The sequence below is a fragment of the Lichenostomus cassidix genome, chromosome 19, assembly GCF_008360975.1.
Source record: "Lichenostomus cassidix isolate B80296 chromosome 19, HeHo_3.0, whole genome shotgun sequence".
In the NCBI taxonomy this organism is placed as follows: domain Eukaryota; kingdom Metazoa; phylum Chordata; class Aves; order Passeriformes; family Meliphagidae; genus Lichenostomus; species Lichenostomus cassidix.
In genome coordinates, this window is record NC_139499.1 from 4977761 (window position 1) to 4999236 (window position 21476).

Sequence of the window (21476 nt, forward strand, 5' to 3'; positions counted from 1 at the left end):
TCACAAGGGACAGCTCAGGGACACAGTGGCTGCCACCACCACCACCTCAATCCATCAGCCACCACAGAGGCACCGCCTGGCTCTGCCAGCACCAAAACCGGCACCAAACCCATCAGCACAGCCCTATCCAAACAGCAGTGGTTTCCTGCCTGGCTCGGCGCTACCCCAATAATAAAGATGATGGTTAAATATTTCATTATCTGCAGTAATTACCCACAAAACATCAATCACTGGCAGCCGCTGCCTGACTGCCTCGCCCAGAGGGAGAGGAGGCATCCTGGGGTGAGCTCTATGTCTCCACAGACTCCTAAAGGCTGCAGGATATAGCTGGGGACAGTTGCTGGCATCCATTGCCACCTCCCAAATTCCCTCACTGCCACCCAGGAGGGCCCAAACCCCCTGGCACCATGGGCTGGAGCTGCTAGAGAGACTCCTGAGCAAATCCCTCTTTTCCCATATTAACAAGGCATTCGCCCACGTGTTTTGGGATCCTGATCCTCCTCCCACGTGCCACCTTGGGCCTTGGGGAGGTCAATCCGGCTTTTCAGCTGGCAGGTGCTTTCTGATGCCTGGATTAGAGCTTTTGGAAGTGTTCAGAGATGCCCCATCCTCCATCCTTATCCTCCATCCCTATCTTCACTATCACCCCCAAATTCCATCCTCCTCCTCATCCCTTTCTTCATCATCATCCCCAACCTCCACCCTCATCCTTACTCTCCCTTCTCCACCTCATCCCCACCTTCATCCCTATCTTCTGTTCTCCTGCTCCTCACCATCCACCACCACCCTCCATCCCATGCCTGGGTCTCTCCCTCCTTTCCCAGCCAGGGTGTGGAGGACCTGGCCAACCACAGTGCCAGCTCAGTGACTGCCAGGACAGACAGAAGGACAGACACACCACGCTGTGCCCCTGTCACACAGCTAGGACAGGCCCTGCCAGCTCAGGGTGCAGGGCCCAGCCTCGCCATCCAGACAGGTTTTGGGGCTGCTGGTTTCAAGTCACTCCCTGTGGGCTGGGATGGCCCCAGGATGTGACTGTCCCCAGGCCCCAGCCCTGGGGCTGTCCCACCTGGGCTTTGTCCAGCTCATGGGTTCAGAAGCTCCAGCCCAAAAGGAAAGAAGAAAACAGCAGAAAAAGAGTTTCATTTCACAAAACTGCTTTGGCTTTTTTATTTCCCAGCCCAGAACAAGCCCCTTCCAGCCTGCTCTACTAAATCTCCCGTGGGCCCCGCTCAGCCCCCCGGCCATGCCCACAGCCCCCGGCGCTGAGCAGGCGCCGCCGCAGGGCCCTGCCGCCGTACTGCGGATGGAGCCGCTTCCCGGGGGGAGCGGGGATGGCGGCGGGGGGGCCGGCAGTGCCTGGATGCTCTCCCGGGTGCCTGGATGCTCTCCCGGCATCTCTCCCTCGCTGGGGAAAGGCGACAGCGATCCCCGGGCATCCTGCCCCCTCCTCCCCGTGCCTCGGTGCTAATTAAAGCCGCCTCCGGCCGGTGCTCCATTAATTCTCGCCACATCCAGCTGCACCAGCCGGGGCGGCCGTGAGCACCCGCGTGCCGGGATGCGGGCACGGGATGTGGGCAGCGAGCCCAGCACGGCGGCTCCCTGGACCACTCGTGCACTGAGCGTGCCAGAGCTCAGCCCCAACACGCCAGGGACAGCCCAGATGAGGTAAGGATGCTCCAGTCACTCCAGAGAGGCTGAGGGGTGGTCCCCATGGCTGTCCTGCCTGTCAGGATCTCATCAGGACACAGCACTACCGACTGAAACCATAACCCTGTCCCCAGGCATGAGCAGCCCCATCCCAGGCTGATCTCTGTTGGTGCCGTGGAGACGGCTGGGAGAAGATCTTTTTTTTCAGGACACAAAATATGCCAGAACACCATGGCCGGGCAGTCGGCCTCATCTAAACACCCAGCTGGAATTACAAGGAGGAAAAGTCCGGGGTTGCTGCCATTAATTGGGCTGACCTTCTCCGGAGCTGCCTTCCAGTGCCAAAAACCATGAGTCAGACGTTCAAGAACGGGAAAAAAAGGCAAATCTGGCTTTAAAAGTGCAGCCATTCTGGGGCTCGTTAGCGCTGCCCTCCAGCCCCAAGCCACAGGGATCATGCCTGTGGGAAGGGGCAGCAGGAAGGGGTTGGCAACAGCTGTCCCAGTGTTTCCATCCCTATTTCCCCAAGCCTAGGGCATCCTTTTCTATAGCTGCCTGATGAAAATTTGACACCTCACAGACTTTAAGGCAATTAGTAAAGAATATATGGATGCTGGCTGGGGGGTCAGGAGTTGTAGCTGCTTGTGCATACCTACGTCTGTGCAGACATAGATAGATATATATATATATTTTAAAATAGATGAGGAGGCTGGTGGAGAAGCTAAACAGTTGCTAAGCAACTGGGCTTCTTCCTGGCTTGGGGATGTAGGGATGGGGGAGCCAGGGGTGGGGACTGGCCCTACTGGACAAGCATCACACAGGGGTGTGGGCACGGAGATCCCCTGGAGATGGTCCAGAGAAAAGGGCACGATGGAGGGCGAGGAGCTGGGATTCACTCCTGTCCCCAGAACACCGTGGCTGAAACCTCCCCAGCCTGAACCCCTCGGGCTGTTGGGGGAGGCCAAGCAAACTCCATTCTCAGCTCTGGCTAGAGGAGAGCTGGTGGGAAAGGGGTCACACCATTGTAGGGACCAGCCCCAGGACCCACAGAGTGACCCCATTCCTGAATCAGGGATGAGGGAAAGGAGGAGCACATCCATGTGGCTACAGCAAATCCCCCACGCTGAGTGGAGAGGCAGTGGATCCAGGTCATGGGTTTGCCTGTGGGACCCCCAGCCCTGTACCCCTCTGGCCCCACTCCTTATCCCCTTGGCAATGCCCTGCCTGAGCTTCCTCAAACAGGAGGTTCTTAAATAAGGAACGGGGATGGAGAGGGGGAGAGTTTTGCACCCTTGGAGCCATTTGCTTTGCTGGGCAAGGAGTCAGGAGGAGGCACAGGCAGCCCGAGACCTATCACCTCTCTGAGGAGGGGGAGTAATAATACTACTACAAATAAAAGCAATTATTGAGCACATGGAGGAGCAGGGGGATGACTGTCACAATGAGGTCACCTTCCCCAACGGGGACACAATCCCAGGGAACAACCCCTGGGGCTGAGCACTGCAGCTATAGGGGGGTCACAGCCAGTGCAGGGGGAGCATCCAGCTGGGAATCCCCCCCACCATCCCCCCCCGTGGCTGGCTGGGTGGTTGTGTAACGGGAGGAGCTATTCCAGGGTTTGAGCACATTATATAAGCCACGGGCCACCTGGCCAGGGAAAAGGGAGCTGGGAGACAGGAAGGAGGAGGAGGAGAAAGGGCTTTGGGGACTGGGGACCCCCACATCCGACAGGCCCTCAGCATAAGGACTAAACTCATGGGGTGATCTGCACCCCACAGGCACTCTCTTCCCAGAGATGTGGGGTGAGCACACTCTGCTTCCTCTTCCAGCATTCCCCAGGACCTGCTGCCACACATCCACCCACAACTGGATCTAGCCCCTGGGGCATGAGCCCCTTTGTCCAGGGGAAAACCATAATTTCTTGGCACCAGGGACAAAGACAGCCAAGACCCCTGAACCTTTCTGCCTGGCAAAACCCCTACTTGCCATTCCCAACAGTGATCAAGGACCAAAGGTTCCCTTAAAATCTGCCCAACTTCTGACTCTGAAAGCCCCTAACATTCCCTACGTGTGTTGCCAGGATGAGTCCTGGGGCAGGGGGAGGCAGGTGGGATTCCAAGGGGATGTAAGGGGGGAAGCAGGTGAGACAGAGGGGTTGGCATTGTGTGAGGCCACGCTGACAGAGTGGGACAGAGCAATGACGATGTGTGTTTGGACACAAACACTGTCCCCAAAATCCCCCCGACCGTGGGTGTCCCTGTGCTCCTGCCAGAGAAGAACCCACATGCCAGGACTAGGATACCAATCAGGGCACGAGCACCTGCACCCTTGGGGAAGGTCCTTGACATTTGTCATCAACCTGAGACACCCCCAAACACTGCCAGCCCCCAGGTGGACCTCCTACAGCAGTGGGACCGCAGGCAAACCAAGACACATCCAGTCTGAAATCTCACTCCGGAGGGAATGAATGAACCCGTGTCCTCTGAAAGCCACCTGCTCCCCCTGAGCCACGGCCAGACCCCTCACCATCAGCCCCCGGACATCCCTGGGGACAAACCTGCCTGATCTGGGAAGGAGAAGCACAAAACACTCCCAGAAGACAAGCGGTTGAGTTGCTGCTGTGGCTCCCCGCTGCCAAGCCTTGCCCCTCTCCTTCCCTCGTGCAACACCCGCAGGGTTTGAAATCTCATCAGCCAAACCCTCCCCAGCAGTGCCTGGGGGTCCGTGCAGCAGAGAGAGGGGCTTTGTGGACCTTATCTCAGCCTTGTCTCCCACCTGCACCTCACAAGGCACCAGCATCTGCTGAGGGCTCATCACTGTCCTGTCCTTCCCAGCTGAAAACCTACTGCTGGGGGTCACCCACTGTCCCTGTCCCAGCCTGTCTCCCCACAGCATGGAAAAGAGGGATGTGGGTGCCCCCCCAGCCATCCCCCCAGCACCAGGGAGCCCCCAGCACATCCACATCCCTGGAGGACCCCCTGTGCCCCAAAAGACACCTCATCTCCAGGCTCCTTGTCCCATGCCGTACTCCCAGGAACATCAAACCTCACGGGGGGACACCCCTGGCACACCGCTCCCGGTGGGGTCCCCAGCTGCCCCAGCACTCACGAAACGCCTCACTCCTTACCCATTCCTTCCATCCACGTCCCTTTAGAGACCCCAATTCCCAGCCCCCTGAGGAGCAGCGCACCCCCAGCCCCCATCTCTGGGGGGTCTCACCCCCCTGCTCCCGGCGAACATCACCCGATGGGTGGGGGGCCCTGTCCTCCCCCACCCCCTGCACCTCCCGGCGTCCCCCCAGCGCCCAGCAGGGCCGCACCGCTCCCCTCACCCTTCCCCTCCCTTCCCGGCCCCCCCACCCGGTGCCGGCCCGGCAGCCCCGGGCCCGGCCGCGCCTCACCTCGCCCCGCCGTCCCGCTGGGCCCGGCCCCGCTGGCTCCCTGTCGGCCGCGGGGGGTGCCGGGGGTGCCGGTGGGTGCCGCGGGTGCCGCTGTGCGCCGGGGGTCCCGCCGGCCGCGGCCCCTCCCGCGCGGCCCCGCCGCGGCCCCTGCTGAAGTGCTGGACAGCTCCGGCACACGGAGCCGCCCGACACAGAGCGCCGCCGCCGCGGGAGCAGCGCGCCGCCACAGCCCGCAGCGCCGCCTGCCGGCCGGAGGGCGAACCTGCACCGCACCGCGCCGCGCCGCTCAGAGACCCCTGGCTGTACAGAGAGCCCCCCGACCTTCCACAGTCACCCCGTCCTTACACAGAGCCCCCCGTCCTTCCACAGCCACCCCGTCTTTACACAGAGCCCCCCGTCCTTACACAGCCACCCCGTCCTTACATAAAGCCCCCTTACTGCACAGAGCCCCTGTCCTTACACAGCCCCTCTTTCCCCTTCCACAGCTCCCCCGTCCTTACACAGCCCCCCCTCACTACTCAGAGCACACCATCCTTCCACAGAGTGCCACACTACTCACAGCACCTGGTCCTTCTGCAGAGCCCTCCCTCACTGCACAGAGCACCCCATCCTTACACAGCCCCCTCATCCTTACACAGGCCCCCCTTCATCCTACAGACTGCTGCACTCACCAGAGACCCCACTCATCCTTCTACAGCCCCCGCTTTGTCCTCCAGTGGAGCCCCCAGTCTTTCACCCCACAGTCTCCACAGACCCCCATTATTGTACGGCCTTCTGCCCCAATCCCCCAGCACCTCATGGCTCTCTCTAGTGCTGCTGGCTGCCCTGGGTTGTTCATACCTGGGGAATGCAATTGCCAGAAATTGCACCCTGTATCCCATCCCATCCCATCCCATCCCATCCCATCCCATTCTGTATTACACCTCATCCCATAACTTACCATGAATCCCAATCCACCCCATATCCCAACCCATTCTATCCCTATCCTAAATCCCATCCCAAATCCCATCCCATCCCCTACCCTGCATCTCATCCCATATTCCACCCTGTATCCCATCTCATATCCTACTTTGAATCACATCCCACCCCATATCCCACCCTAAATTTCATCCCACCCCTTACCTCCTCACCATGATGCCCCCAGTGACCCCCAGTGCCAACCCAGTGATTCCCAGCCCTGCCCACTTCCCAACTGATCCTCCAGCACTGCCTCAGAGCACCTGGAACACCCTCATCCAGGCAGGTGTGGGGGCTATGGGATGGCTGGGGAGGTTGTGATGATGCAGGAGGTGTCAGGTCCCCAGTGGGGACATCCCCCAGTGCTGCAGCTCAGGTAATGAGTTGGTGTTAACGAGCCCATAATTAATTTTAATTTCCTTCAGTGATGCCGAGCGCTCACCCTCCTTGGCAGCCAGGCAATGGTGAAACCAGAGTAGGGGGAAAGTTCCCAAACCTCCCCTAAGCCACCCCCAAATGGCTCAGTGGGCTTAGCTGCCCAAAACACCCTGAATTAACCCCGGGTGCTCTGCCAGGGATACCAAACATGCCTAGCTAGAGACACCTGGTCCCACCCCTGGCTCAGTTTCCCCTGCACTGCCAGCACTCTGCATCCCTTGTGACCACAGCTCCCTCCTGAATTTGGCTGCAGGTTCCCAAGCAGAGCCCAATAAAGGCACCTGGCCATTGCTCCATGGGGAATTTGGCTTCAGAGCGGGATTTGAGGAGGGAGACAGGGTGGAGAGCCAGAGCTGGGGGAGCCTTTTTGGGAGCAGCTAAGGCTGGGGAGACCTGTCCAGGTGGGGATGTCTCCACAACAGGCACTGCTCTGCTCCCTGAGGGAGGACAGACTCAGGAACCTAACTGCTGCCAGCACCATCAACCCAAAATCACTCCATCTCTCACCTTCCTCCATCCCTGTGCACAGGGCTGAGGTGGCAGCAGGCCATGGGGACAAAGCCAGCTGGGGGAGACATGGTGCCCAGTGCAAACAGGGTGGAGGGCGTGAGCATCCTCTATCCACAAGGATTAGACAACAGTTTGGATTTGTTTGCCACTGTCTGTTGTGCAAAATCTGCATCCTGCACCCATTATCCATGTAGGGACTACATAAACAAGTGGCCATATGCTGGACCTGTGTCTCTATTAAATAAACTCCAGCCAAGCAGTGGGGCTGAATTTGGGAGGTGCAGCCCCTGGAGCACTGCCAGGGCCACTGCTGCCTCCCCCTGCTCATACCTTTGTCCCTGCCACATCCCCCCGGGGCTGACAGCAGATGTCACCTCCTAGAAGGAATCTCCTGCATGGTCAGGGCTATTCCTGGTTTAATGCCAGAGGGGGAAAACAGCCCATGACAGGAAAATCCAGCATCGCCAGGGTGAGCCATGCCCTTTGCAGCACCATTATCTTCCCAACACCCCGCAGCGTCCGCAGCGCTGAATAATGCATCAGGTCCTGGGAAACAAAGAAGATGAGGGATGAAAAAAGCAGCACAGGGAGACCCTGGCATGGGGGGGGGGACAGCAGCCCTATGGGGCTTCCTGGGTTTGGCCAGGAGCCAGGGCTTTGTAGCAGGACCACACCAGGGTTTGACCAGTAGCCTGGGAGAACAGCAGTGGGAGATGGAGCACAGCTCAGCCCAGAGTGCAGGATCCCAGCCAGAGAGCTGGCACGGGCAGCAAACAGCCAGAAACACACCTGGAATGGGATGGAGAAAGGCAATAGCCATCCAGGTAGGAAAAATCAAGAAAGGCAGGAAGAAAAAGCTGCCAGGCAGGCTGGCAGGGAGCTGAGGGGTGAAGCCACGACAGCAGCAAGAAGGGGTGATCTGGTGGAGAACAAAAGGGGAGAGATGGAAGGAGCAGAAGGGTCGGTAATTGCAAGCAAACAGGCAGAGCCAGCCACGGCTGGGGGGAGAGGAGGAAAATCATCACTTGAAAGAAACCGAGGATTTGGGAAAGAGAAGGAGAAAGAAAAGGCGATAAATAATTAAAGGAGATCAAACGAGGCAGGCAGCAGAACAGGCCTAATTGCAAGGATTTGCGCTGAGGTTCGACATCTCCAGCAGCCTCCTCCTGACGCAGAAGAAAGGGCGGCCGGGAGTGGTGGTGCCGTGCGGCAACGTGCTGCTGGCACGGCACAGGCAGGAGCCCCTGATCAAAGCCTGGCGCTGGCTTTCATGGTGCTCAGCAACCCCGACCAGGCGGGGGGGGAAGAAAATGCCAGAAAATGGAGGGGCAAAGCAAAGGCATGAAGGGGAAGTGGCTGAGGGGCACTGGGACCCTGTAAGAACCCAGGGTGCGATGGGGACGGGGCATGGGAACAGCCCCACACGTGCCCAGGGTGACCTTGGGCCGTTCGATCGTGGCCCGGTGGCTGGAGGCTCCCATCAATTTGGGCTTGACCATGTGGCCACGTGGCTCAGTTCAGTGCTGGGGTGGGTTTCCTGCTTCCCCAGGGTTCCCTAACTCTGCTAGCCCTCAGCAGGGGTTTTCTTCCCTGGGGATTTGTTGGGTCACAGTTTGAAGCCTGGGGAAATGCTCCGTACCTGCGCTGTGCTGCAGTGAGGAGATCCCCACATACTGGTACCCACCTCCCTCGGCTCATCCAGCAGCTTTCTGCTTTCCTTGGCACTTCCTGACTCACAGGTAACAAGTCCAGGAGGAAAGAACGATCCAGTGCTGCCCTCCCACTCTACAAGTACCTCTGAGCAGTCATTCATCACCAGAGCCATCCTTTGCTTTTACAAACCCAAAGGGCAAACCTTCCCAGAGCATCACAGTGTGGGAGAAGCAGAGACCTGCCACTGCCCCAGTCCCCAAGCTGCATCCTGCCCCATGTCCAGTGCCCACAGTCCCATCCATGACCCCATCCAATCTGTCCCAGTGTCCCCACAGAGTCCCCACAGGCAGCAGGTGACAGGGATGGGAGGTGTGGTGGCAGAGCTCAGCTTGAGCTTGCTAACCTCTCCTAACAGGCAATCAAATCCCTGCCCCGGCAGGACTCCCTGCATATTAATTGCACTGCGTTATCCAGCCATCTGTTCCCACAGCCAGGAAAAGAGCAGTCCCTTTGGTCTCCTTTATTAACAGGTTTCCCTGTAAATGCAAACAAACCCTCCCGCCTCGGCGCCGCTCTCCAGCTCTGCTTTGAGGCACCCAGGAGGGAAGTGGGAGCTCTCGGGCATTTCAGTAAATCAAGAGCAGGGAATGTAAAAGTGGTGATTTCACACTGCCCGTGGCCAGGCAGCAGAGGCAGGGGAGGGGGAAGAGGCCTCTGCAAAGCCAAATCTGCAGATGAGATGGTTTGTGATGCTCCTGCTCACGTCAAAGCCCCTTGCCCTCGTCCTGCAAGGGAAGAGGGAAGCTGACCTGGCTGTGGGGGAGATCTGCCTGCACCCCCAGCCACGTCCAACCAACCTCAAGGTGTATTTCCACCTGTCCTTTCCCCATTCCTGGGCAGAGGATGCTCTGCCTGCTGTGAATTGCCAGCCCCAGCTATGTGAAGCTGAGTACAGGGCATCCCAGTATTGGTGGTGCAGTTGCTGGGCTGCCCAGGGGAGGGAAAAGGCAGCAACAGCTCTGTCCTGGCACCTTTTGCGGGGGAGTAATTACTGGACATTGTGAATTTTGGAGGTGAGCTCCTGACAGAGGGCAATAGCTACCCAGCATCTTTCTGAAGTACCTCCAGCCCCTTCAGTCCCTTCAGTTTTGCTCTTTTGCTAGAGCTGGGAAGGCAGCCAGCTTTGGCAAGGCAGAGGCTGCACTAAACTATTGTTTCTTCTGTTTCTCCTAAATATCACCGAAATGCCATGGATTGTCCTCAGGCTCAGCCACGCCTGCTCAGCCACCAGCCTTACCCAATGGCAAGTGGCTGCTGCCATCTCCCACTCTGGGGTGAGATGGGGCTCAGGGTGGGAGGTCTGTATCCCCACACCAAAGCACTGGCTCTTACACAGAGCCAGGAAGGGAAAACAGATTTCCCAGGAATAAGAAACAGAGTTATGCCAGCTGAAGACCCCCAGGACAGTGATGATCAGAATGAGACCTGAGTGATACCATTCAGCATTTGCTTTTCTCCTTGTTCTATCCTTTCCTGAATTTAACAAGCAGCTCCAGCAGCACGGGAGCAGCAGGTGGGCTCGAGTGACCTGACATATGGCCATCTGGAGAATCTTTATTTATTACTCTCCACACACATCTCCTCTGTATCTGACATCTGCGCTCCAGCGCGGAGCTGGGCTGCCCGAGGAGGTGGCAGCTCCCTGTGCAGAAATGATGCTGCAGGGCAAGAGGTGCTTAGAGACCATCAAGACCAAAGTCTGCTCAGTAAAAAAAGATGAAACCCAAAAGATCTGCACAGGGCAGGTTTTCCACCTCCTCCTGACCTGGTCGCTCCCCTCTACAGGAGGTAAAAACAAAGGCTGCCAGCACTGGAGTGCTGTGACTCAGCAGGGCAGCCCCACTGCAGAACTTACAGGAGGGAGGATGAAGGTCATGTGTCTCAGAGACACAGCACCAGGAAACAACTTCCAGGGCAGGAGTGTTGGCTCATCTGGGTATACCCAGCTGATTCCTACTCCTCCCAAGGAGTGTATGCCCCAGATCCCTTCCTCCTCCAGGGAATCTGCTCAGAGAGAAAGGGTGGGATGTCCCACACCTTTACAAACCATCTCCAATCTTCAGAGGGATTGTTACCACAGAGCATGTGCAACCCACACTGCACTGCTCACCACAGGGACAGCACGAGTGACCCAGCAGGGAACACTGACACAAGTCCATTTCTCACCTTTAGCCAACGTCCTTCTGGCCTCTGACTTCACTGCAGAAAGCCACAAAAAGGGAGTCACATCTCCTTTCCCAAAAGACAGCAGATTTCCAGGCACAGGGAATAGCTGCACATGGGACTGGAGAGAAGAAGAAACAATCCCGAAATCCAAACCATGCAGGGAGTAGTCAACATCCAGATTGGAAGGAGATCCTGAAGAACCTACAAGTCAGCAGGTGGTGAGAAATAATCCTCTTCCACCCCAGCTCCACTCACCCATGCTGTCCCTGAGTCCCTACTGGTACAAGCAAAGCTTTCTGCTTGTCCATGCAATTCCCTCGGACTTTGCTGGATTTGGACTGCTGACACAATAAAAGATTGAATAACTAAAGCCACACGATGAACCTCAAGTTCTGAAAGTCTCCAATGCTCAGAAATCTGCTCTATGTGCTGTATTAAAAATAGCAGGACTGGAACAAGTATGTGTTCCTGTCCTGCTGGTCACAAGGCTTTCCCTGCAGCCTTGTGGAGCAGTGCCCCTGGACCACCTGGGCACACAGACTGGGACACACCTCTGGCAGGTGCAAACATACCATTTTTAATATCCTATGCTGCCTGTTTCAGGTTTGGAATTGCTGACAGAGCTGCAAGACCCCTAAACCCTGTTAGAACAGTCTGCCACATGCTTTCTGTAGTCTGCCATATTTACCAGGTCTGGCCTGTCACTCCTCCTCAATGTCCTCCAGTTCTGACATCCTCCCTTGCCCCCCTCCAACACGATCTTTAATTCTATTAATACCACCTAATAATTACTTTGTTCCAAGCCTGCTGAGTAATGACTACCAACGCTTCTATTTCATTACTATTCCTGTAAAGAAACCAAGCTTTTAACACGCTGAATTTCTGCAGAGGAGTGACAACGACTGTGCTTGCTGTCCTCCTTGCCCACATCTTCCACAGGGCAGGAAAAGAGCCAAGCACTCACTTCTCCATACATCTACAACAGTCACAACTGTGTGATTTGGTTCAGAATGATGAACAAATTAAAATTTAAAAAAAAACCCAACCCAGTTCCAAGAGCTCAGAAAAAAAACATGTAAGTGGGAGGAAGATAAAAGGCAGTGACCAAAGAGCATCTACTACTTTTAGGTATCTTTCTTGTAAGTGACTACCCGATGTTCTCTGGCTCAAACCAACATTCACCTCGTTCCTCCAGAGGTGCTGGGCTTTGGCTTTTCCTTCACTCATCAAAATAAAGTCTGTTCAACTTAGAATTCAGCCTACACGGATGAAAGCAATTCAAAGCAACAGCGTAAGCAGCGCAGAGCACGGAGGAAGAGTGAATTAATAGCTTCCTTCATTAAAGCTTACCTTCAAAGAAGTCAGCAACAGAACTCGTCATCACCATCTTCTCACAGACATTTATTTTTATATACACAAGAGGATGAATGTAAGAGAAATTTATGGAGATGCTAAATCAAGGCTTTTGTTCCTAACTAGAAAGAAGTCGCTCTCAGCAGTTTAATTACTGTCTTAGTGCAGGACTGACGTTTCAAACACTGTGCTCTTGCACTAACTCCTTTAAAACCAAATTATATAAGAGATTAAGGTAACACAAGGTAACAGAGGTAATGCCACCTCCTGGAAAAACACCTCTTGGATCACTTCACTCAGTTATCCCTTGTGAAGCCTCTACAGCCATCTTGATCTAATCACTCCTAGTTCCCAGTGGCTGGGCTGAACAAGGAGCCCAGACCCAGGCAGCAGCAGAGCTGGGAGTAAATCAATTCACCTACCTTCCAAGGCTATTTCATCCCTGCTGAAACCAATCACCTCTCAAAGACCTCCACCTTCCAAAGGACAAGCACATCAGGACAACTCCACATGGTACACTGAAAAAATGAGGCCGTTTTATTGATGATTAGACTCTGCACTGGCAACAAGCATCAAGCTAATACAGACAGACTTCAATCAAAGCAGGAGCTTCGAATCAGAAGTCATAAAGTGACATGATGCCTTAATAAATTAAGGAAGTTAATTCCTCCCCGTCATCAAGTCTTCACTTGAAGTTCTTTGCAAATTCCTCTCCTTTCTTAATAGAAGCCTTCAGCTCAGACAAGGCCGCAGCAACCATCTTCTCTTCAAAGGGGGAGAGCTTGCCAAGGCCTAGGTTCTTCTCAATTCCTTTTTTCTGAGGGAAAGAGGATTTAAGGATTAACCATTCATTGAATGACCTAAAGAGTGGCTTAACAGCTCTGACTAAGTATTATCCAGCTGAGACAGAGACCCAGCCTGGGACCTGTGTCATCTCTAGTCTGCCAACCCTGTGCTTCCTGGAAAGCCTCAGAAGCCTCTTACTATCTGTGGCAACTTCTACAGCCCTCACAAACTCCTCCTTCACTGTCCTCAATAGTGAAACCTGAAGCCAACCCAGAACCTCCTTCAAGAGGAGACTGACACCAATTGCTCCTTCCTCCTTCCAGATGCACCACCTGGCAAGAGGATCTCCTCTGATGCATGTCCTTTGCTTGCCATCTCAAACTGCTCCAGAGTGGCACTCCCAGGTTTTCAAGATGCCTACATTCCCTCTTAATATCCCTCCACTTCCATCCCCTCACCAGCCTGCCCCTAAGACAGCACACACCACCATTTGCATCCCAGCAGCCATGACAAAGCTGCAGCATTCTTGTTTTCCAACACTCCCCCCCCAGGGTATGGGTGACAAAAGGAACACAACTTTCAGAGTTCAGCAGAGGTCCTGAAACCAAGCTATTAATCCTAATCCATGCTGTAGCTCCCCATGTGCCTCAATTTCTGAGGGATTTGCTTGTAGCAGATCAAGCTGAGGAGACAGGATTGCTGACTCTGGTTAATCATATGAAAGCTCAGAGTAAACAGAACTGAGTTGAGGCAAGCGTGACCTCTTAAGCCAAGTCTGAATCTCTGGTTACTCAGTGATCTGCAGTCTAAGAGCAGATAAAAGCAGCAGCATCCTTGTCAAGCTGAGCTATGTGCCTAAACACCATACCCAAATATTGCAGACTCTTAAGGCACACTCAGCTGCTAACTCCAGCAACACCAGGAATTCAACTAAACTGAAACCACTGAGTAAAACCCACAAGACTCAACCAGTAGGTGCTGTTTACAAGGCTCATGATGTAAAATACATACCCCCAGCTGCAGAGGCGTAGAGAAGTACGGGCTCTCTGTCACATCCGATTTAACAAAGGCACATTCAACAACCCCCTGCTTTCCATTAATGGCATCCAGCAGGGAAAACACAAATCGAGCACCAGCATAGGCCATAGACAAGGTGGCAGATCCTGGAAGAGTTAAAGCACTTTCAGAACAGATCACACTGAAATTTGATACTTCCTTTAGCATCAAAGGTTTGCAGAGCTGCAGTGTCATTGACTTCATGTCATTGTCATGTAAATGTCATTGACATTTACAGACTGCAGTGTCACAGCCAGTTGGGTAAAGCAGCAGCTTTTGGCCAGCTACATATATCTAATTGACCAGATTTAGAAAAGAAACAGCTTAATTTGACAGAGAAGATTCTTTTTAAAGCCATAGGTGGTGTGGGATCAGTTAATATTTAGTCTCACATACTGAGCTGTTTCTAGTAGCACAGCTCAGGCAGCAGCTGACAGAGCAGAGCAGTTAAGTTTGTAACCAGCAGTTCATAACCTGTAAATAAGATTAAACTGCAGAGGACTGCAACCTTCAACCAGTCAACAAGAATTATTTGGAAACTGTACTCAAGAACCTACCTGCTCCTGCTTTAGCTTGGACAACTTCAGTGCCAGCTTCTTGAATTCTTGCTGTAAGCTTCTCCAGCTGATCCTGAGGAAACTCCACTTTCGGTGTGCACTGGATGGGGAAAAAAGAAGTTACTATTAAATATCAGAACCCCTCCAGATTGAGTATAAAGCACACAATACTTTTTGTGCCACTGCAGCTGCTACCAACGGTTGTCAGCTGGGCAAATGGGTTTCCCCAGCTCACAGCTTGTGTGACACTGACCAGCTGTAAAAGCCACCAGGGCTGCTGGTCACTCCATCGCCTGGAACAGGAATCCAGCCATGCCCAGCTTCCTCAGGGACAAACCACAGCTTCACAGCCAAACCAGGGCTTGCCATGGTTCTTCACTACTGTCTAGTCCTGTGCACTACAGATACCCTCCAAGCATTAGGAACTTCAAAAAGTCACCTTGCAAATATTTGGGTCACCATGGCATTATGGAAGTTGAACCTCATGAAGGATCCATTCTCCCAGCGGTATTTAGAATTCACCAAAACTTCAAATACAGCTATGCCAGTAGCTTAAGCACAGTTGTGTGTGTCCCAATGGACTGTTTAACCAAAGCACCCTCTCAGCATTCAGCTGCTCCAAAGCCCTTGTTCTTATTCCCAAAGAAAATCCTTCTGTAAAGGATACTTTATTCCCCACTTAAAGCAGAGCTTTTCTCCCTTTGTTACAGACAGCTCCTTGGCCATATCCCAGCACCTCCCCACGAGACTGCACTGGCTTTAGAACTGCATTTCAATCTGGCTGAGATGCATGAAGAGATTGACTACCAGTCATTGCTGGAACAGACCTCCCTGCACAGCCTGAGCTGTGCCTTTCAATGCTGTGGGTTCAAGTCGTGTTTCGAGCCCACCACAGCAAAATCAATTTTATTTACCTGCTGAAGCCAGGTATTCCTGTTATGAGATACCTGTCACCAACAGTGCCAAGACACCTGAGCACCCACACTACCCCCAGTTCTTATCCCAAACTCCTTAAGAGGGAAGCTGTTTTTACTACCCAGAGGGGTTTAGATTTAGATTGTTGCCTTTTATCTCATCCTGCACCTAAACCCAGAAGGACAGCAGCATGAGAGACTGTCTCTGCTCTATCTTAGGACATTACCTGCCATCACAAAGGCACTTTTCATCAATCCTAACATGCTGACAAGTGTGCTGCTGTCACCTTGACTCACCTGAGAGATCAGAGGGATGATGGTCTTCCCAGCATGACCACCAATAACCGGAACAGTTACTTTAGCTGGATCCAAGCCCTAAGGGAAACATGAAACTTTCCAATTTCTGAAGCACATGGGCAAGAAAAACAAGTGAGACCACCACACTTCACTCTCTGCCCTGGATATTAGGACACACAGGGCAGGAGTTTCAGAAGCAGCTGTACTCCAGGGACAAAGCCACATCTATGGAGTGGAACTCTGGGTTACTCTGATCACTTTATACAATTACAGGATATTATTACTGCAGGTTTGGATAAAGAACAGCACAACACAAACACCACCAGGGCTATTAAGAGTAGTAACCTGTCACAGCTCCTGATACTTTGCAGAGTATCCTGTGACACACAGCAATGGAGTTTGACTTGCAAACACCCACTACAACTCAACCCTCTCCTCTGGTTGCACGGCAGGGCTGGAAATGCCAAGGGAATTAGGGCCAACACATAGCTCACTTGCAGGACACAGCTATGAAAAGGAAAGGTCAAAGTCTCTTGAACCACATTTTGCAAGAAACCTTATCAGGCTCCTCTAAATACGGCAGACGGAGAATCATTGCCTTTGCCTCTAGCTCCACAGAAATCCGAGCTCCTTTGGCTCTCTGCAGTGATTTTAAAAGCATTTCTTTATAGATCTGATGATCAAAGCAGGCAGTAGCCCTCCCCCTGCATGTTAACCATGACCTGCCTTTAGCTCAGCCACAAAAGTATTGGCTCTGACGATGTCCAGTGTCGTTACGCCAAAGATTTTGTTGGGATTATACACACCGTGCTTCTTGAAGACTTCTGAAGTTATTGGGATGGTTGAATTTACCTACAAGTAAGAAGAGGCAAGCACTGATTAAAAGCATTTTAATAACAAAGCCAATGCATGAACTTAACAGGCCAATTAACAACCCGAGCTATACTTCCAATTTGGAATCAACTGGAGGCAATTACTTAAATGCCTAAATTGAAGAGCAATTTACAGTCAGACTGGAATAAAAATCATTAATTTTAAATAGCCATTAAGACAATAAATTTGTTCATTCCCATTACAAAGGCTCCTCCCTTAGTGAGCTAAGGCTTTTATCCCAGCTAATACACCAGCTTGCATTACAACCAGTCACACAGACTTGGAGGTATTAAGCACTTTTATATCCAAGTTTCCTCTGAATTAAATATAACCAAGAAAATTGGGTTAGTAGAACCAGGCTTTTAGTGCTTTCCTGCAAATGCACTGAAGACCTTAAAGATACTAATCAAAATTAGTATGAATCTGGATTACTCTAGTATTCTCAGTCTGGAATTTGGTGAGGTTTTTCCTCTACATTCCAAGATCTCCAGAAAACACTTACTGGGTTAGAAATAATACAGATCATAGCTTCTGGACAGTGCTTTGCACAGGCAGATGTCAAAGAGGCAACAATGCTGGCATTGGTGTTGAACAGGTCATCACGGGTCATACCTAAAACACAGCCAGGGCAGGATTTTAAGTTACCCACAGTTACCTTTAAAGGCAGGAAACCCCATCAAAACCCAACAATCTGCTCTGGACAGACACACATTGGCTTCTGGTTTCATAGATCAAGAGCAAATTCTCCAGCTGCAGCAATGAATTGGCTCCAAAGGTAACTACTCTCACTAATAAAGAGATCAGCCCTTTTCAGAACAACCAGTCCAACTGTCCATCGTCAGAACTCACTTCACTGAGGCTGCCTGAAGTACAGTGTGACCACACAACCCACACCTGTGGTGCTCAGAGCAGCACAACTGCCCCCAAGATGAGTTCTCCCTCTTTTAAGTAATTTCCATAACCACAGTTTAAATACCAACTGCTGCATGCAAAATATTGTTGGTTGTGTAAGTGCCACCCCCCATTTTTGTTGCAGCAACTACTTTAACCATGAAAAATGAAGATTCAGGAAGAGCTAGGCATTAATGTCTAGAGTTTTGTCATGTGCCTAATAGGATACTGAAAAACAGAGTGGAAATGGAGTAGGTCAGAGACATTCTAGGAAGACTTAACAGTATTTATTTAGAGATGCCCCAAGAAGTTGCTGCACAATTGATATAAAACAAAATGGATTACTCCTGTTCTGCTGAAAAATGAAACAAAGAACCACTTTTTATTCCTTGAGCATTGCTCTGGGACAAGAAACACTAAGGGAGATTTAGAATCACTTGCATGAAAAGTCTTTTCAGCTCAGCCCCAAGCAGGAACTCCAGAAATCAATTCAGCCCATTTCACAAGTCTAAGAGAGGCTGAAATGAGCTGCCTGATACCACAAGGAGCTGTGGGTCAGAGGCATTAACAGACCACTTACAGCCCAACTGAGTGAACTGCAGAAATCCACTCCAAAGCAGCCCTGGGGTTTTCCAACAAAGAGAACATACCTGGTTTTCTAGGGACTCCCGCTGGAATAACAACAACATCACAGCCCTTCAGACATTCTGGCAACTGCTCAGGTCCCATGAAGCCTGAAATGGAAGACAGTCAGGCATTATGTTTTTGACAGTTATTAAATAGCTGACACTTTGAAGTACAAAATCATGCCCAGAGGCATCCAAGTACTTTTTTTAATTTAACCTTCAATTCAGACTTAATGCTGAAGAGCAAAGCAACACAATTATGGATGGATCCCATTTAATGCTTTATCCTTGTTTCAAAATTTACAGAATGAGAGTTGTGACAATCTCACATTCACCTGTTTTTAAAACTCCCAGTTCCTAGGCTATGTGTATTTACTCTCCAAAAACCTTGGCACTAGAGTCAGTGCCCCTAAAGAATTGCAGACATGCACATTCAAGTAAAATGTCACCTTTTAATGATCTTCAGATAAAAGGAAAATCAGTAGGTTAAGTTTTGATTTCATCAGAATCTCAGAAAAAAGCACATGGAATTCATGTGGATACCCAGGGAGTGTTAAATCTATTTCTGGTCAAGCTTTTAAATTCAACACTCTGAGATAATTTCACTGAATGTTTCCTGCCAATGGTGCATTTCACTGAATGTTTCCCCCTTCAATGGTGCAACTACAGCCCATTTCCATCTCCGTAGTTACCAATCCAACCAGCTAAACCTTAATTAATAATTCACTACTTGAGGAAAAAGCTGTTTAAATTAACACTGGGCTTCAGGATCAGGGGGTGAAGATTTCCCCTCACAAACAGTGGGCATTCAGTGGGCATTCCCCTCCCTTTGGGAGGATTCCCTTGGATCACAGGCCGTTCCCACGGTACCTTTGACACTGGCTCTGGTCTCGATGTGGCTGAGGTCAGCTGCCACGCCTGGAGTGTGAGCGATGTCGTAGAGGCTGAGCTTGCTCACCAGAGGGCTGTTCTTCAGCAGCAGGGACAGAGGCTGCCCAATGCCCCCCGAGGCCCCCAGCACTGCCACCTTGGCATGGTTCTGTGCAAAAGAGATGACAAGCACGTTTCTGGCAGCTGCCCCAGCAGTGACCTTGGGGATTTCACCACTCTTTCTTTACTTTTAGTTGTATTTATCAGTTTTTCATCGAGCACTATGCAAACATGATAGCTTAAGTCTACAAAAAATTATCCTCACAGCAGCCTCCCAGAGATCCTTTAAGTTCATTGGTAGAACAAACTGGAGAAAATTGTTACTTGTGATCTGAAGCTCAAAAGGGAAGCAAAGCCAGGCAAACGAACCTAAAGGATCACCTTTATCCCAATAGAAATGTCTGCCTGAGACTAATACCTGTTTCCCTGTGGGCCCAGGCCTGATTTAGGGCAAATCTGGTTTGTAGTTTTTCTAGTTTACATTGCCAGTATCAAAAACATATGCCTTCCATTTGGCAAATCCATACATCTAATGGACTACAACATATGTAATAACCGTTGCATATATGTGAAAAAAATGTTTATACCTGAAATAAATTCAAAATGGTACCTGCAGACTGAGGACTGAGAATATTAAGTGACTACAATTTCCAACTTTGATCACATGGTTGAGAATCAAGTAAAATCAACTCTGCTTGGTTGCCCTGTGAACCAGTTTTATCCTCACTCAGGTACCGGCAGGAGGCAATTTCTGTCACAAATACCTGTTTGTAAAGTGCTGCTACACAAGAGGAAAGCTAATTCCAGGAGCCAGAACAACCTTAAAGTGCAACAGTCTGCCAAAGAGATGGAAAATCAGACTCCTGTGGAGATGTAATGAACAATTACTGCTGAGAAAGCCATTCTTTATCACAGTCTTACCAGATAAAGCCTTAACAGCTCCACGTCCCTTCATGAACAGCTTAATTACTGTGCTATGATGGGGAATAATCTACCCAAGAACTGGACCAGCCTGACCTCAGCCCAGTTTTCTTGCTACTGCAACAAATATAATTTTGCATAAAACTCTTTGAGGGGAAGCAAAGTTTGATATGAGTCACTGCTGAGCCCCATTTGTGACTGAGCTGATACCATGAGGTCAAAACCTCACTGCTAATAAACACGGTTCCCACGAAAAGACTTTGAAAAGGCTCTCCTGTGCAGCACATCTTTATAGCTGCAATAATCACTCTTTTACATCCCACCGGGACTATCAGCATTGGATAGAGGTCAGCCTCTATCCGTACAGCCACAGCAGCAGTGGTTTGGAGCCAGCACAGTGGATTTCGGCACATGAAGGATTACTGCTAAACCCCAACCAGCAGCTTTAGTTCCTAACACCTTCAGAACATAGCAAATATATTTGCACCAGAGGGAGGAAGCAGCAAACCCACCACTCCCTCCACACCATCAGAGAGGAGTTTGTACAGGATTATCACACTTGCAGCCTGGCTGGAGCAAGGAGGGGGCTAGTGGGCCGAGACCCTCAGGGCCAGGGACACAGCCCGGCGGTGACTTTGGGCACATCCACCACCGAGCCCCCCAGCCACACTCCACAACCTCCCCTCGCCTCCTGCCCTGCCCGAGGCATCGCACCGACACCGCGACACACCCCCAGCCCCGCTCCGAGCAGGCTCTGCGCTGCTCCCGAGCCCTGCAGCTCCTCACCGGCGAGACCCCGGGCTCCTTCCCGGCCCCGCAGCCCCTCACCGAGGGTATGGGGTCCTGCCCAGGTCCCACCCGAGCCCCGAAGCCCCTCTCCGAGGAGGGCCTGGGCTCCACTCGAGTCCCACACCGAGGAGGGTTTGCGTTCCGCGGCCCCTCACCGAGGAGCACCGGGGCTCCTTCCCGGCCTCGCACTCCCTCACCGAGGGCCTGGGCTCCACCCGAGGAGGAGGAAATGTGTCCAACCCCAGGCCTGCAACCCCAGAACGGAGAACGACCGGGCCTGCATCCCTGCCCTGCACTCCTTCCACAGGGAGCGCCCGGGCTCCACAGCCCCCTCACCGAGCAGCACCGGGGCTGCACCCCGCGCTCCCCCGAGCCCCGCAGCAGCCCCAGAACCGAGCTGGAAGCGCGGGGCTTCACCCCGACCCCCGGAGGGCGATGTCGGTGTGGCGGCGGTGTCGGCGGGTACCTGCGCGGAGGTGGCGATGCCGCGGCGCAGGGCGGAGGCGGTGCTGAGGCGGGACAGCATGGCGGGCACGGCAGGGCACGGCAGGGCACGGCAGGGCGCGACACGGAGCTCCGGCTCGGTCGGTGACTCCAACGACCTCCACGGCCTGCGAGGCGCCTGCGCGGCCCCGCCCGCGCCTCTCGC

General features: G+C 52.4%; 2 protein-coding genes across 5 annotated transcripts in view; both read right to left on the reverse strand.

Annotated features, from left to right (window-relative positions):
- The window catches only part of SRRM3 (serine/arginine repetitive matrix 3), a 36461-nt gene extending 23779 nt beyond the window's left edge, over positions 1 to 12682 (reverse strand). The window contains exons 1-3 of one of the 4 annotated variants that reach the window (XM_085078098.1): positions 12610 to 12682; positions 10835 to 10952; positions 7286 to 7501 (exon numbers count right to left, since the gene is read on the reverse strand). The gene's annotated coding sequence lies outside the window, so the exon portion shown is untranslated. Of the gene's footprint in view, positions 1 to 5050; positions 5423 to 7285; positions 7502 to 7744; positions 7840 to 10834; positions 10953 to 12609 lie in introns of those variants that run through there. The other 3 variants (XM_085078102.1, XM_085078101.1, XM_085078099.1) reach the window with 3 other exon arrangements.
- Positions 12683 to 12701: 19 nt separating this feature from the next.
- On the reverse strand, positions 12702 to 21474 carry MDH2 (malate dehydrogenase 2). The gene is made up of 9 exons (XM_085078103.1): positions 21294 to 21474; positions 19058 to 19226; positions 18212 to 18295; positions 17173 to 17282; positions 16524 to 16649; positions 15798 to 15875; positions 14587 to 14686; positions 13985 to 14136; positions 12702 to 13004 (listed from the first exon to the last, which is right to left on the reverse strand). Exons 1-9 carry the CDS (start codon positions 21351 to 21353, stop codon positions 12873 to 12875), a joined length of 1011 nt encoding a protein of 336 aa, XP_084934229.1. The 5' UTR covers positions 21354 to 21474; the 3' UTR covers positions 12702 to 12872.
- Between the last annotated feature and the right edge of the window lie 2 nt (positions 21475 to 21476).